Below are 14,296 nucleotides of genomic sequence, written 5' to 3' on the forward strand. Positions count from 1 at the left end.
AAGTAATGCTCACTCCACCGCAACTTCCTAGATGATTGACTTCTTGTGTAGGACGCCGGGGCAGATCTAAATACTCATGAATATAGCCTTAGTTAGCCATCGCAATGACCAAAGCGTCAAGCTTTATATTAAAAGACCACAAGTTCTTTGTTTCTTTGCAAGAGATGATGCATGCAAAGATGCTCCACAGCCGAAATACAAACATATATTAAATATGTTATGTTTTTTTTTTTGCTCTATTTTGCAACATTTCACATTTGACCTTTCCTCATAATCAGTCATACTGTGCATTCCAGGAATACCTAATCACAGTAGCAAGTGAGGTGTCATTTTAAAGATGATTAATCAGGCTTTCTTATGTCATATTTAATGAGGATAATGCCGGTATAAGAAAAATATGATATATCAAACTTTAATTGCAGAACTTATTTTGAGGAGTTTAATTCTGGCAAAAAAAAAAAATCTAGTGCTATTGGGACAAAAAAAAAGTATTGTCATTTATAGTATAAGTCCAAGAATGTGTGTACATCGTCTATTTCACATTGTTTTACACCCTACACAGTTTATTAACATCCATACGTGAAAAGAAAGGATCATTAAAGGTATATAAACAATGAAACCTACCATTGGGGATTTCCTAAGGCCCCCATCTCACTATTAAAGGCGACCATGATGACCATGGCGATCTGTGACCATTTTAACAAATCGTGGCGCGATCGCCGTCTGTCTCCATTTTTTGGCCTCCGAGACGATTACACTACGGTTTCTCTACGCTCAACCTGCGCTGTAGGAGAGAAAGCTACGATAATGCTACGACGCTGCCACGTTTTGCCGCTTTTCCAAGCCGACGAGAAGCGCTGCTTCTGCGATCAAAGCGATCGTATATTCGTACGCTTATCAAGATCTCGCTACAACAGTGATACGATCGGAGCGACAGTGATACCGTTTAAGCCGGACTCATGCTACAATCTCAAGCGATCAATGGGTTTCTTGATTGAGTTTCTTCAGGCCGATGTCAGTGTCAAACCACCATGGATATGCAGAATATGGTTTTACTTTTACATCTTGGCATTCTCCACACCAGTTAGAACCTGATGTGACATTGCACTATTATTTAAGTCATCCATTCAATTAAAAGAGTAAAATGAGTAGGCCTAATATTAAAGAACCGGCTAACGAGCAACTCAAATCGTATCCTACATGAGACAATTTTACGAAGATATATTTGAAAAGATTACAATTAAATTTATTTCATTGGCTTGTAATGGTATATGACAAACAAACAATTTGATAAACAGAGTACTGAGATTCGTACTGAGTGTCCGTGGGAAAATGGATTTTATAAGCTTGCCTCATGTCCACCTTCCTGCATGGTCTGTGCATCACTTTCTTTCGTTCGTGGTTGGTTCTCGTTACGTAATACTGTAAAAGTGGTAATTTTCATGGGCGGTGGGGCCGCTTTCGATGCGCTTGCGTTACGCCTAACCCGTTGCTACCTCGTCTGAGTTACGAATGTAGCGCTTTTAATGCGTTCGTGAGGCGATTGTGCTACGTTCCAAAACTACGTCGACCTCGCTACGAAAGTTTTGGACATGTTCAAAACTTCCGTAGCGAGGTCGCCGGCCATGGCGCTGGTGGCGACCCTCCGCGCTTCTGAACCGCTCAAGATACGACGGAGAAGAATTGAAGCGATCAAGCCACGATCCGCCGCGCTTTGTCGATTTTTGATGATCGTAGCGGAATCGCCGTCTAGTGAGATGGGGGTATAAAGGCAATGTCACACCTTTCCGGGCAAGCCTTGCGTGCGACTTGCGAAGAACAATTTTTACTACTCGGAGGTCCCCGCAGATGACCCGCACATGACAGTCACTAGCACGTATTTCATCCGGAGTTACCCAGAGTTGCTCACGCATTTCCCATTCACCCGCAGCCAAATTTAGGCCCTATACCATACCTTTCCCGGCAAGCAAGGCGGGCTTGTTGAGTGTAGAGATTTTCCCGTATCCGGGCAATTACCCCCAGAGGGCAATTACCCCCGGCCAAATACTAGTTAGTGGTAAGGGTAGAGTAAAGATTAAGGTTAGGGTTAGGTTTAGGGTTAGGAGTTTGGGTTAGGGTTAGGGTTAGGTTCACGATTAGGATTAGGATTAGGATTAGGGCCAGGGGAAGGGTGCGGGGTAATTGCCGGGGGGGGGGGGGGGGTAATTGCCCTAGATCCGATTCTCCAGCACAATTTTTGCTGGAGCACAAGGATTTGAGAATTTCAACGCTCTCACGCAGGTCACACGAAATACACGCAAGTGGCAGGTAGGAATAGCAAGGGTCTAGAAGTAAGACGCAAGTACGGAACTCGTCAACATCCTTGTCTGTCCGCAGAAAATTCTCCCGCATGCTGAAAAATCCCTACACGCAACAAGTCCGCGTGGCTTGCCCGGAAAGGTGATGTGACAGGGTCTTAAGATATCTTCTGCATGGAGTACAGCATATCCACAGTTGATCGAAAGGAATTACGTTAAAATCACACAACTTTCCCCTTGGCATGTGCTTGGCGTGATGCACGAAAATTAAAGGCATTTTATGTCATGTGCAGATGAAACAAAAACCCAACATTAGTGCTTCTAAATAGTTGCAATATGTGAATTAGGGATAGAAACAGCCAGTGCAGAAATGTTGGTCAATATAATCTACGTTAAATATTGTTGAATATGCATAACGTTAAATATAATTACAGCTTTGTTTACTTTAAAAAAAGAGTGATATCTTTTTATATTTTAGGCGATATTGTTATATAGTACAGTGTAGGATGTTTTGTGATACAACTGACCTTAACATAACAAATGTATCAAATTTGTTAACTCGAACATTTTCTAAATCACTGCTCCCAATGGTAAACAAAAGATTTAACTTACGTAAAGTTAGTAACTCTACTCTCTTTTCATACGTATTGGAATTGATCGTAAGTAGAGTATAATTCAATATTTTTATACTCACCGATGCCGCTTGTCTACCTAGGTAGGCCTATAGATATTTAATGGACGTTTCGATGAAAATGATTTCTATGCTTTCATTTCTGTTCTTATTTGTTTTAGTTCTCCTAAATAAAAGAAGACCTGAATATAAGAACGACCCAAGTCCAATTTTTGGCTAAATTCAGTTTGACATGGGAAATTGTAGCTTATGCAAGGACTCATCTTGTGTATAAATGATAAATCCTAATTACCCCCGGAAGTGCCTGAAATGAATGAGTTAAATCTTATATCAATGTAAGAATGAAGGACTTGGGTCATTCTTACATCCATAATTATCTCATCCTTCTCTCATCTCTATAGCAGAATATCATGTATATGAATCAAAGAACGACCCAAGTCCATATGAATCAAAGAACGACCAAAGTCCACCACCCCGAAAATGGCCTCTCCACAATTAATGTAAATGTTAATTGTCATAATAATATATGTTCTAATTTGTATATAAAATGTTGCCTTCCCATCACAGTGAAGTAGAATATTATTGGACAAATAAAAAAGATATGAAGGTTTTTTTTTAGTTTACTCGAAATGGTCTTCCATGGACGTGGGTCGTTCTATTATTCATATACTCATAAGCATGCAGTACATCCGTTAAGTTCCCTCGTTATATTTCCCTGTCATTGTTTTGTGTATGGTGCTCTGAAATGAAAAAAAAAAAACCCATAAAAGAATAACATGACAAAAAGGAAAAACAATATCACAAAACAGTTACCTCTATACCATCAGAAGAGTTGAGTCTTGCAGTCATAGAGCAGGAGAGTTGAGCCATTGCTCCACTCTCCTCTGACTGCTTAACTCTAATCAAGGTGGCCAGTGTTAAATCTATTACATAAGTGTAAATCATGTATCAAAATCAGGATATTAAGCATCCATCAATTAATGAAAACAAGATTACACATAAATCGCAGACTAACCGTTAGTTGTCATCTCAGTATTGAAAAGGTTCATCCATCAATCTGAGAAATTCACTATTCGTTGTCCTTTGAGAATGTTTTATATGTTTGTTACTTGTGTCATTATTGTGGTGTATCACATCTGTTTCCTTGTGCTATAGAGTGACAGTGATCTTTCAAAAGGGAAAAAAACAGTTTCTGTTGAGATGCTTGATGGAAAATATGGAAGAGCGTATAATTCTAAGAGGAATTCATAGTTTATCTAATGTGGGACTCAGGTTTCATTTGGATTGCTTTGTTTTACTTTGTTGTTTTGATATCTCGGTCATTTCAAAATTGATTTCCATCAAACAAACATTGAATTCCTCTTTATAGAATGATAAATGCTCTCTAACATTTCATAAAGTTATGTATAAGTATCACGCAAGAAGTGTTTTCACCAGGGAACTCTCCATACAGCACCACTCTCTAGTTAATACAGTATTTAGTGAGACCATTACCCTGCATCTCCCCTGTAATCAGCGACAGGAGGAGCCTCGACCCTCCATACTGTTTTGCTATGAGACTGATATCACATTATAAAAGGGGTTTTCCCCTCAAGTGCTGCAAGGTATCATGTCAACTTAATTGCGTTGAAGAAAATCTCAACATTTTAAAGTCATTGCTCTCATCAAATATCAGCAAAAGAGGAAGTGTTAAAAAAAAACATCTCTTTCAACAGAGGGTTCAGGTGCAAGACCTTTGACCTGTGTACTCTAAGCACAGGTTTGAGGAGGGAAGGGGGCAAGGAGGGGCGCTTCAACTCTCCTTATATTGCACCACTCTCCTCATGGCACCACTCCCCCGCATCTCCTCCGCTGCTGTGGTATGTTATGGCATGCTAGAACATTAGAGCCGGGGTTTTCCCGTCAAGTCCTGCAAGATGATTAATCCCGTTTTTGATTTGATTTGATTTTATTGTTCCACATTTCAAAACATCAAACATGATACGATCGATTGAACATAAGATTGAACATAGCGTCGTAAATTACAAAAAAAAATACAAGAGAAGACAATTTAACAAACATGAAATGTGGGACCTACTAAAAAGCAAAGCTTGTAATGTATAGGTCCCTGTATATATGAAAGTGTTGGTCTTCTTAAACAACCTAGAAACGAAAACTATGAAAGGAAGGAAAGGGACGTAAAAGAAAAGAGAGCAAAAAGAGCAAAAGAAAGGAATAGAATATACGAAACCATAGCGAAATACAAAGTAGCCACCTGTAACGCGTTAACAAGACTCCTTGTCACCCGAGCAACACAGTTACGTAGTAACTGTAGGAATGCGCAAAAACGCACATGATACATAATGATTCATTAATTCAGGAATAGCCTTGACATAAATGACTCAGTAAAAAAAAACCCAAAAGGCAACCATGGAATACATATGATAAACAACGAATCTGATAAAGAAGAGGGAGTTCAAATAAAATTGCATGTTGTATTATTAGATAAGCCTGCACAAGGGATTTTTTTAGTTTACGTTTAAAACAGTTCAATGACAACGATTCAATAATGTCGGAGTCAAGGCTATTCCAGAATGTTGGACCTGTATGTACTATTGTTTTAAGAGCAAATGCAGTTCTCACGGGAGAAAAGTGAAATGAATTTTCCTGTCTTGTAGGGTAGGAATGTATAACTTTATTTTTTACAAACATGGGAGTGAAAGCATAAGGTAATTCGTCTTTAGTTAACTGGTACATAAATATCCCAAGGGAGTAAAAATATATATCAAAAATCTTTAAGAGGTTATTACTTTTGAACAGAGGGCTTGTCGGTGCTAAATAATTGGTACAATTGATAATCCTTACAGCTCGCTTTTGTATTCTAAAGATAGACTCCAGACGTATTTTGGAACAATTCCCCCAGGCCAGTATGCTATAATGAAGATACGGCAATAACAAAGTCGAATATAAGGTACGTAATATATAAGTGGGGAAAACATGCTTAAGCTTCTGTATAACACCCAAATTTCTTGATAATAACTTACATTAATGATTTGTTTGTTCCTGCCAAGATAATTTACAATCAATTAAAAGACCAAGAAATTTAACTGAATTTGTCTGTTGTAAATTTACTCCTGTGATTGAAATTGAGCCAGGTAAACAAGTGATTGTATTACTAAATACCATAAAATTAGTTTTGTTTAGATTTAGAGATAGTTTGTTACTTTGAATCCAATCATTGACGTGATTCAACTCAGAGTTAAGCATATCAAGTAACTCAGTAGGATTTTTGTGCGTCAAAAAAAGACTTGAATCGTCCGCAAACAAGAGGAAAGAAAGGAGTGCTGACGACCTGGGCAAATCATTTATGTACACAATAAAAAGAAGTGATCCCAAAAGGGAGCCTTGTGGAACACCACACGTTATATTTGCTGTGCTTGAATCAGAATCATTAATGTGTACAAATTGTGATCGATTTGTGAGGTATTTGTGATCGATTTGTGAGGTAATTGTGATCGATTTGTGAGGAAATCTCAACATTTTGAAGCCATTCCTCTCGTCAAAATATCAGTAAAAGAGGAAGTGTTTTTTAAAACCTCCTCTTTCAACAGAGGGTAGGAGACCTTTGACCTTCGTACTCTAAACACAAGTTTGAGGAGGGACGGGGGGAGTGTGGGGCGCTTCAACTCTCCTTGTGACACCACTCTCCTCATGGCACCACTCCCCGCATCTCCAGTGCTTATGTGGTATGTTATGGCGTGCTAGAACATTAGAGAAGGGGTTTTCCCGCCAAGCCCTGCAAGATAACCATGTCAACTTTGACCCCGTTGAAAGAAACCTCAATATTCTATAGCCACTGCTCTCATCAAAATGATATCAGTAAAAGAAGAAGTGTTTTTACCCGCCCCCCCCCCCCAAAAAAAAAATCACTTTTAAACGTTTGCAGGGCCCAAATCATGTAGTTATGGATATCATTTGGACCTGTTTACGCCAACTTTTGATGGATTTTCCCATTTCTAGCAAAAGGTGTTGCGTTCTATTTCTTAATATCCTTTAAGGGCATAAAGGGACAATTTTGTGGAATGCATCTTTACATAAACTGGATAATAAAACCAGAGCAAAGAAATATATTACTTGGAACACCGATTTTAATATTCTATGTGCCCGCATACACACTATAAATACAGACCTCTCTGACATTGTATAACTTCATGAATAAGGGCAATGTTGATATAAACTTGAATTTACTGTCGAGATACACTGCATCGTCACACAAAGTATATCTTACACGAAATTTGTCATGATTGGAGGTTTGCTGCTCCCCATCATCGTCGGTTTTTTCCAAAGGCAGTTAAGTGCTGCTCCCCATCATTGCCGATTTTCCAAAGGCAGTTAAGTCAGGAAAGGCACCTCAGCAAAATAAAACCGAAATGAGGGAAACGGTTCTTTTGTCAGTGGCGATGAATGATTAGGGCCTACACAATCGTCAATGTCAAAGCACCTGAATGTGCTTTATGAAAAAGATGTAAGGCTCTGTTAACATGTGATATAATTATGATTTAATTTGATCTATTGTTATCTGTCGATCCGAGGAGCTCATTTGTGTCATGCCATATACAGCGGCCCCACAATGTCAGTTCAGAGATGCACGCGTCATCCCAAACCTGGCTGGCTCAAAATACCAGTGATGAACTCATCATCCTGTCATTGACATCATGCACCAGCAATTTTTGAAGGTCTGTAGTTTGAAAAACGTTCGATAAGCCCAGTTGCGCCCAGTGGCTGCACCATGGACCTACTATACACACATGGACTATGAACGAATGTCTTTCTTTTATCCGACCTGCATCACATCCACCTGATTATGTGCATCTTTGCTAGTAACAAAATTTAATTATAGTAATATAGCAGATATTTTGTATGTATTATGCAAATTGGATGTTAAAGTTCATTCGCTTTAATGAGACCCGTTGTTGTTCTTTTTTATTGAGGATTTGAAAAATATAATCCCACCAGGTGATACATGCTATTGAATGAACTGCATGCACATAAAACTCAGGAAGCCTATATACATAATTGAGATTTGCACACCAATCACAATATTTGCATTTATTTTGATACCGCCAAGAACGGATTCTGGTTTTTATCCAACCCTCAAAACCTTAAAGTCTACATATCTAGTGTTTTAACTTCCCTCTCCAGAAAAAAAAAAATATATATATATAAATTACTCTTCCAGTGTTTATCTGCATAATTCAGTCATAATTTGCATGATTATGAAAGAAATATACTATTTACCACATGACAAACGTTTATTCCTCAACTTGCTATTTCCATTCTATGTACAAAGATTTCAAATCACTTTTTTCCAACTCGTTTGAAAAAAAAAAAATCCAGAAAATGCGTGTCCGAAACTGACAATTTCTGTGGCTGGGCAGTCAAGATCGGTGAATTTCGCTTGGGAACCAGAGTTTTCCTATTAACTTGCCTCTCAAGAAAAAAGAATTTAACAATTACTCTTCCAGTGTTATTATTATCTGCATATTTCAGTACTAATTTGCTTAATTATGAATACAATAATTATACTAGTTACCACCTGAGAAACGTTTATTTCTCATATTGCTCATTCCATTATGTGAACAAAGATTTCGAAATCACTGTTTTTCCAGCTGTTTGCAAAGAATTTCTACAAAATGCGCATCCGAACGTAAAAATTTGCGCGCGCTTTTGCCGCCATCCCACAACTCATCGTCTGGCAGATGAAGGAAGAACCGCCAGTCTCGCTTCAGCTTTCGAGCAACATCAGAATCGTAAAATGGATGCCACAGAATGATCTTTTGGGTACATTGCACAATTTAGTTCGTTTTCTGAACGCACGCCAGGGCCCTGTGTCATAGAGCTGGTCGTAAAGTTATGCATCATTTTACAAACGACTGGAATGTAAAGTGTCATATATCATGTTTCAACACTCCCACCCCTACGTTTTTAACAAAGTATGACGTTACGTCAATATTTCATCTACATTGGGGGGAAAAAAAAAAGACTTTCAACTAAAAACATGTGTTAGAATGTAAGAATAATCATTATCATCTACAAATTTCAAATTTAGCTATTGAAATTTAGAATGATTATGAAACATCTTGGCTTTCCATACTTTAGCAGTTAGTAGGGTCGTGCGTAACTTTACGAACAATTCTATTACATAACACTTCGTTCAAGCTTTCAGAGGGTTAGAACCAAAGCAGTGCAAGAACAGGTGGTAATTTTGATGCATCTCTTTAATTCAATAAACAATAATGCCATGGAAGATATTCGTTGGTGGCTTCCCTTGCCATGCAAGGAATTTGGGTCCTGCATCGACATTCCTGTCATCCATTGACAATATTCGTACAGATGCCAGCACCTCAAGATGGGGTACACTCTGTGTAAATGATAATTCCCTTGCTCAAGGTGTCTGGTCTCGAGAGGAAGCTAATCTGCATATCAATGCGCTAGAATTACTGGCTATTCATCGAGGCCTTGTCTCCCTTTGCAACACCTCCCATAAGCAACACATTCATATTAAGTCAGATAAAAGTGCAGCTGTCAGTTACGTCAGGAAAATGAGTGGTAGTATTCCATTACTTAATAAGCTGTCATATGACATTTGGGCGTGGTCGCTGGGTCGCTACTCTTGGCTATCTGTTTCCCACTTGGCTGGTGTTGCTCATATAGAAGCAGACAATTAATCTATCTCGGAGAGATATGAAGAATTAAATTAGTCTTCGTCCTGATATATATTTTCGTTGCTCTTATCTATACCTTCATTCAGACCCGAAATTGATCTTTTCGCATCCAGTGCCAATAGGAAATTGGTTACGTACTTGTCTTGGGAACAAGACCCCTAAGGCTATCGATGTCTTTTCAATATCATGGGAATTTTTACATCCCTACTTTGTTTTTCCTCCACTTTGTTTTTGCCTACTTTCCAGGGTCCTTCCCAAGTCCGCAGAGAGCAGTCTCGATCACCCCCTTTGTGGAGGACACAATCGTGGCTCCCGCTCACCCGCGATCCTGGCAGCCCAACCCCTCCTACCAGGGGACTGCCTGGTTCCCCTTCCCATTCCAATGCCGGAGCTGAGGTTACTCGCCTGACCCAGGGAGATATCTCTTCCCACCTCCCTGCCTGACCTATCTCAGCGAACGTTGGCGAGCATTAGGAATTTCAGAGCACACTTCCGAGCTCAGCACAAATTCATGGCACAACACCAAAAAACATTTTAACTCAGCTTGAAAGCAGTGGATTAGTTGATGCCACAAACAATCGCTTGAGCCATTTAGTTCATCTATCACCAATATCGTAATGTTTGTCTGACCAGCATGTGTTAGGGGAAAATACAGTTAAGGTAGATTCGTATCGATAAGCCTTGCCATCTGTGCTGCCCTCTTCTGACGGGTTTTCCGTGGGAAAGCACCCGTTTGTAGTACACTACCTGTGTTGAAAGGTAGAACCTCCCAAACCACGGTACACCACCACATTTCTTAAGTTTCTCAATTATGTTCATTAGGTAATAATGCAAGACTGTTACTTCTAAGCGAGAATTTGATTGCCCTGGTGACTCTTGTTTCAACACAGAGATTGCAGACTCTGAGTTTTTTGGACATTACATAATGTCAATTCCTAATGACAGTACAGTCTTTCAAGTGGTTGAGTTATTGAAAACAACTACAGAAGAAGGGTATTGCCAACCAATCTATTAAATTGTCTTCTTTCCTCACAAACGAGAAGTTGTGTGTTTTATCAGTGCTCATGGAGTACTTAAGTCGAAAAGAACCCTTGCGTCAGGTTCACGGTGTGACTAAACTTTTTATTTCTACTAGAAAACCTCACAAAGAAGTAATCACTTCTACCCTGTCTAGGTGGTAAAAGGGCACATTGAATAAGCAGGCATAGATACATCGGTTTTCTGCTCACATTTACTGCAGTGCCTCGAGTACTGCAGCTTTTAGTCAAGGCGTTACCATTGAGGAGTTGCCAATGCTAGGGTTTATTTTAAGCCAGTTCAAGAAGCAAAATTCGCTTCAACCATTCTCAGCTCATCTTCACAAGTTATAAGGAAGATGGGGGACACGATACGTATGTAACTCACAGAAGCTGTCAAAACTATGCTGTTCTTTCCTCCTTGTGATGTGTTCATACGGAACATACACCTTGTCATGGTACTACTCAGATTGCTCACGAATAAAATTTGACCTATCATGAACTCCCATGTGCAGCAGTTTTTTGTTTCATTTGCCTGAAACATATCTCAATTGACAGTTTCTGCGTATTACTTTGAAGATGCTAACCCTCTGAAAGCTTGTACGAAGTGTTATGTAATAGAATTCCTAAATTATGCGAATAATATTATGAAGTATAATTAGAATTCTATTAATAACAATGAAGTACAAGATGAAGAGGGTCCCACCCAACGCGTTGCGGGTTCATAACATATTGTTTGATAACCCTCCCTCTCTCTTCTCGTCACAGAAACTGTCAACTCATTTGCCATACTACCTGCGGTCGCAACTTCCGTAACCAGGCTCATTACTTTACTGTCTGGCTTCATGCCTGTAAGATATATATGACTGATCCGGATGAATGATTGTTGATACGTATTCTGTTCAATGTTAGTGGAGACTGACGTTGAGTGATCGTGTGAATGTTTGGATACTGCCTCGTATACTTTAAAAAGATGTCGAATAGTGGGAATACCTGCTATTTATAGGGACTGGGGTTCCAAACTCATTATCATAACAAAAGACTTTGAATTTCCTTGGTGTGATCTCTCTGCCAAAGCACGCAGGAATATGCTAACCCTCTTCATCTTGTACTTCATTGTTATTAATAGAATTCTAATTATACTTTATAATATTATTCGCATAATCTAGGAATTATATGAAACAGTGTCCAGGAGTATTCCCCCATCAATGAGATTTAACTTCCCCATCAAATGTTATATCCCTTCAATCTTTCAAGGTCTTTCTAAAGGCAATGATATAAATAGATTCATGCTGTCAATAAAAGATTTATGATATCGCTATCAGAGCCTTCTTTTTCTTTTGTTGGATTGCTATTAACACTATAAACAATGTCATATTTTCCATGACTTGCAATAACCCAGGACACCCAAGTCTCAAGGCGCTTGTCTTTCACGGCGGCAACAACGGCATGTATGAAGCCCTCTACCACGGTGTCCCGATGGTGGTCATGCCGCTGATCTACGATCACCCCGACGTTGCCGCGCGGGTGGTCGATCGCGGGATGGGCGTCGTCGTCGACTTCTTCTCCTTCACCAGTGAAGAACTGACGCTCGCCATACAGACGGTTATCAATAATTCAAGGTTAGTGTACTAATTTCCTCAACACATGAGAAAGAGTCAGGGCGGTGAGTTGGCTCAGTCGGTAGCGCGTCTGCCTCACGATCACGCGGCCCGGGTTCAAACCCGAGTCTAGACTGAGCAATGTTGTGTGTAAGCATACCGTCCCCTCTAGCAAGAGGCAAAACACTCGATCCCTCGGATAGGACATAAAATGGAGGTAATGCACGTAAATGATCCCGCTTCATTCATTCATCGCGAGAACCCGGTGAAGTGGTCCCACCTCACATCTAACTGGACCCCATGGAAGACCAGCTTAACGTAGCTGAATATGGGCTATCCAGCCATCTTCACAGATGGAAATGGACAGACAAAACAAAAGCAATCAGGTCGGTGTGAATAATGTATTTGTTAAGAGACTATTAGGAGATACGCTTTTCTGAATAAAAAAGAAAATAATTATTCTTTGATATTGCTAACGATGACACAAATTTTCTTGAAACGCCTTAGAAATTCTACAATTTTGGTTTTCAAATTATACACTGTTTCCCGTTCCACTATAGATATCTAGCAGATGCTGTCTTCTGTAAGATGTGAATTACGTGCAATTGAAGTTGAGACAATACCGTTGAAACTCAGAGTATCTTTTTATCAACATTATTTTTATAATAATCTATCCATTCATTCACTCATTTACATTGATATGTCCTTGTAACTCTCTCCCTCTCCCCCCCCCCCCCCTCTCTCTCATTAGCTACACATTAAACCTATGCCTACATAAACGTACCTTTTTTATGTTTTTTTCCCCCTAGCAATTCATATATGTTCAGATCAGGGATTGTGGTTTTACCCCGTATAGAAATACAGTGCACTCCCGTTATAACGAACACGGTTATAACGAAATTCCGGTTATAACGAAGTAAAAATTTGGGCTGCAATGTCATCCACTCTATGTATTTCTATTGTTTATTTGTTCGGTTATAACGAAATTCCGATATAACGAAAGAAAACTGCCGGTCCCGAGGACTTCGTTATAACGGGAGTCCACTGTACTTGCTTGCCAATCTAATAGTCGATATCTTTGCCGATTTCCACCCCATTTGTCCATCTATTGCAGCTACCGGCATCACACTCAGCGCGTGTCTGCCATCTTCAAGGCTCACCCTCAACCGCCGCTCGAGCGGGCGGCGTTCTGGATCGAGCACGTGATGAAGTACGGTGGCGACTACCTCCGCTCGTCGCGCACCGACCTCTACATCTGGCAGGTGTACTCCCTCGACGTCTACGCCTTCCTTCTCCTCCTCGTCTACCTCTCCTATCGCGTTCTAAAATTCTGCGTGGTGCGACGATATCACAGGCACTTTCTTGCAGCCATCTTTACTTGTTTGAAACTTCCACTGAGATGTCTTTCCCCCCTGGGTCTTCGCCATGTCATCGGGAGTAGCATCGGCTGGGGCGTGACGGGAAGATTAAGGAAGAGGTGGACATCTTCTAGCGTCGTTAAAGTCTGACTGTTGCGTTCTCTTCACAATCGTTATGTCGCATCAGATGGTAGCGGCAGCCTTTGAATAATTACCTGTTTAAGTTTAGTGATTTTCATACACTGCAAAGCAGTTATTTGATGTCGTGGTATAGTTCTGTTTTATTCATCAGTTAATCGTCCTCTTAAAGTGGTTCTTGTTAATAAACTCCTGCTTATGCATTTAATTTCACGGACATTTTAGCCACACTGTGAGTGTCTAATTCCCAAAAGACTAGTCTATGAAGTCTGTGACTTTGCGCTCATTTGGGGTAACGAGAACATCATTACTCGTGACGTCATTATCATGACGTCATGAGTAACGATGTTACCCATGACCAAGACCGCTATTCTGACTCACCTACAAGACTATACACCCATGCAATAATAACTGATTAACATCAGAATATTGTCGCATTGATCTTTTCGTTTTGTCAGTATTTATAACCCAATTCGTCCGAATGTGTGTTGTGTTCGATTACTGCCTTTTATCGAAAATGACCTTGCTATATAGGGGTGAAATATTAGCCC

At 39.9% G+C, this 14,296-nt stretch overlaps 1 protein-coding gene across 1 annotated transcript in view; it reads left to right on the forward strand.

Moving 5' to 3' along the window:
* The window catches only part of LOC140235475 (UDP-glucuronosyltransferase 2C1-like), a 214,040-nt gene extending 200,283 nt beyond the window's left edge, over nucleotides 1–13,757 (forward strand). The window contains exons 3-5 of the mRNA XM_072315503.1: nucleotides 8,626–8,748; nucleotides 12,051–12,270; nucleotides 13,364–13,757. Coding sequence (XP_072171604.1) covers nucleotides 8,626–8,748; nucleotides 12,051–12,270; nucleotides 13,364–13,757 — 737 coding nt within the window. The remainder of the gene's footprint in view (nucleotides 1–8,625; nucleotides 8,749–12,050; nucleotides 12,271–13,363) is intronic.
* The last annotated feature ends 539 nt before the right edge of the window (nucleotides 13,758–14,296 follow it).

The sequence above is a fragment of the Diadema setosum genome, chromosome 11 (assembly GCF_964275005.1).
Source record: "Diadema setosum chromosome 11, eeDiaSeto1, whole genome shotgun sequence".
Taxonomy (NCBI): Eukaryota; Metazoa; Echinodermata; class Echinoidea; order Diadematoida; family Diadematidae; genus Diadema; species Diadema setosum.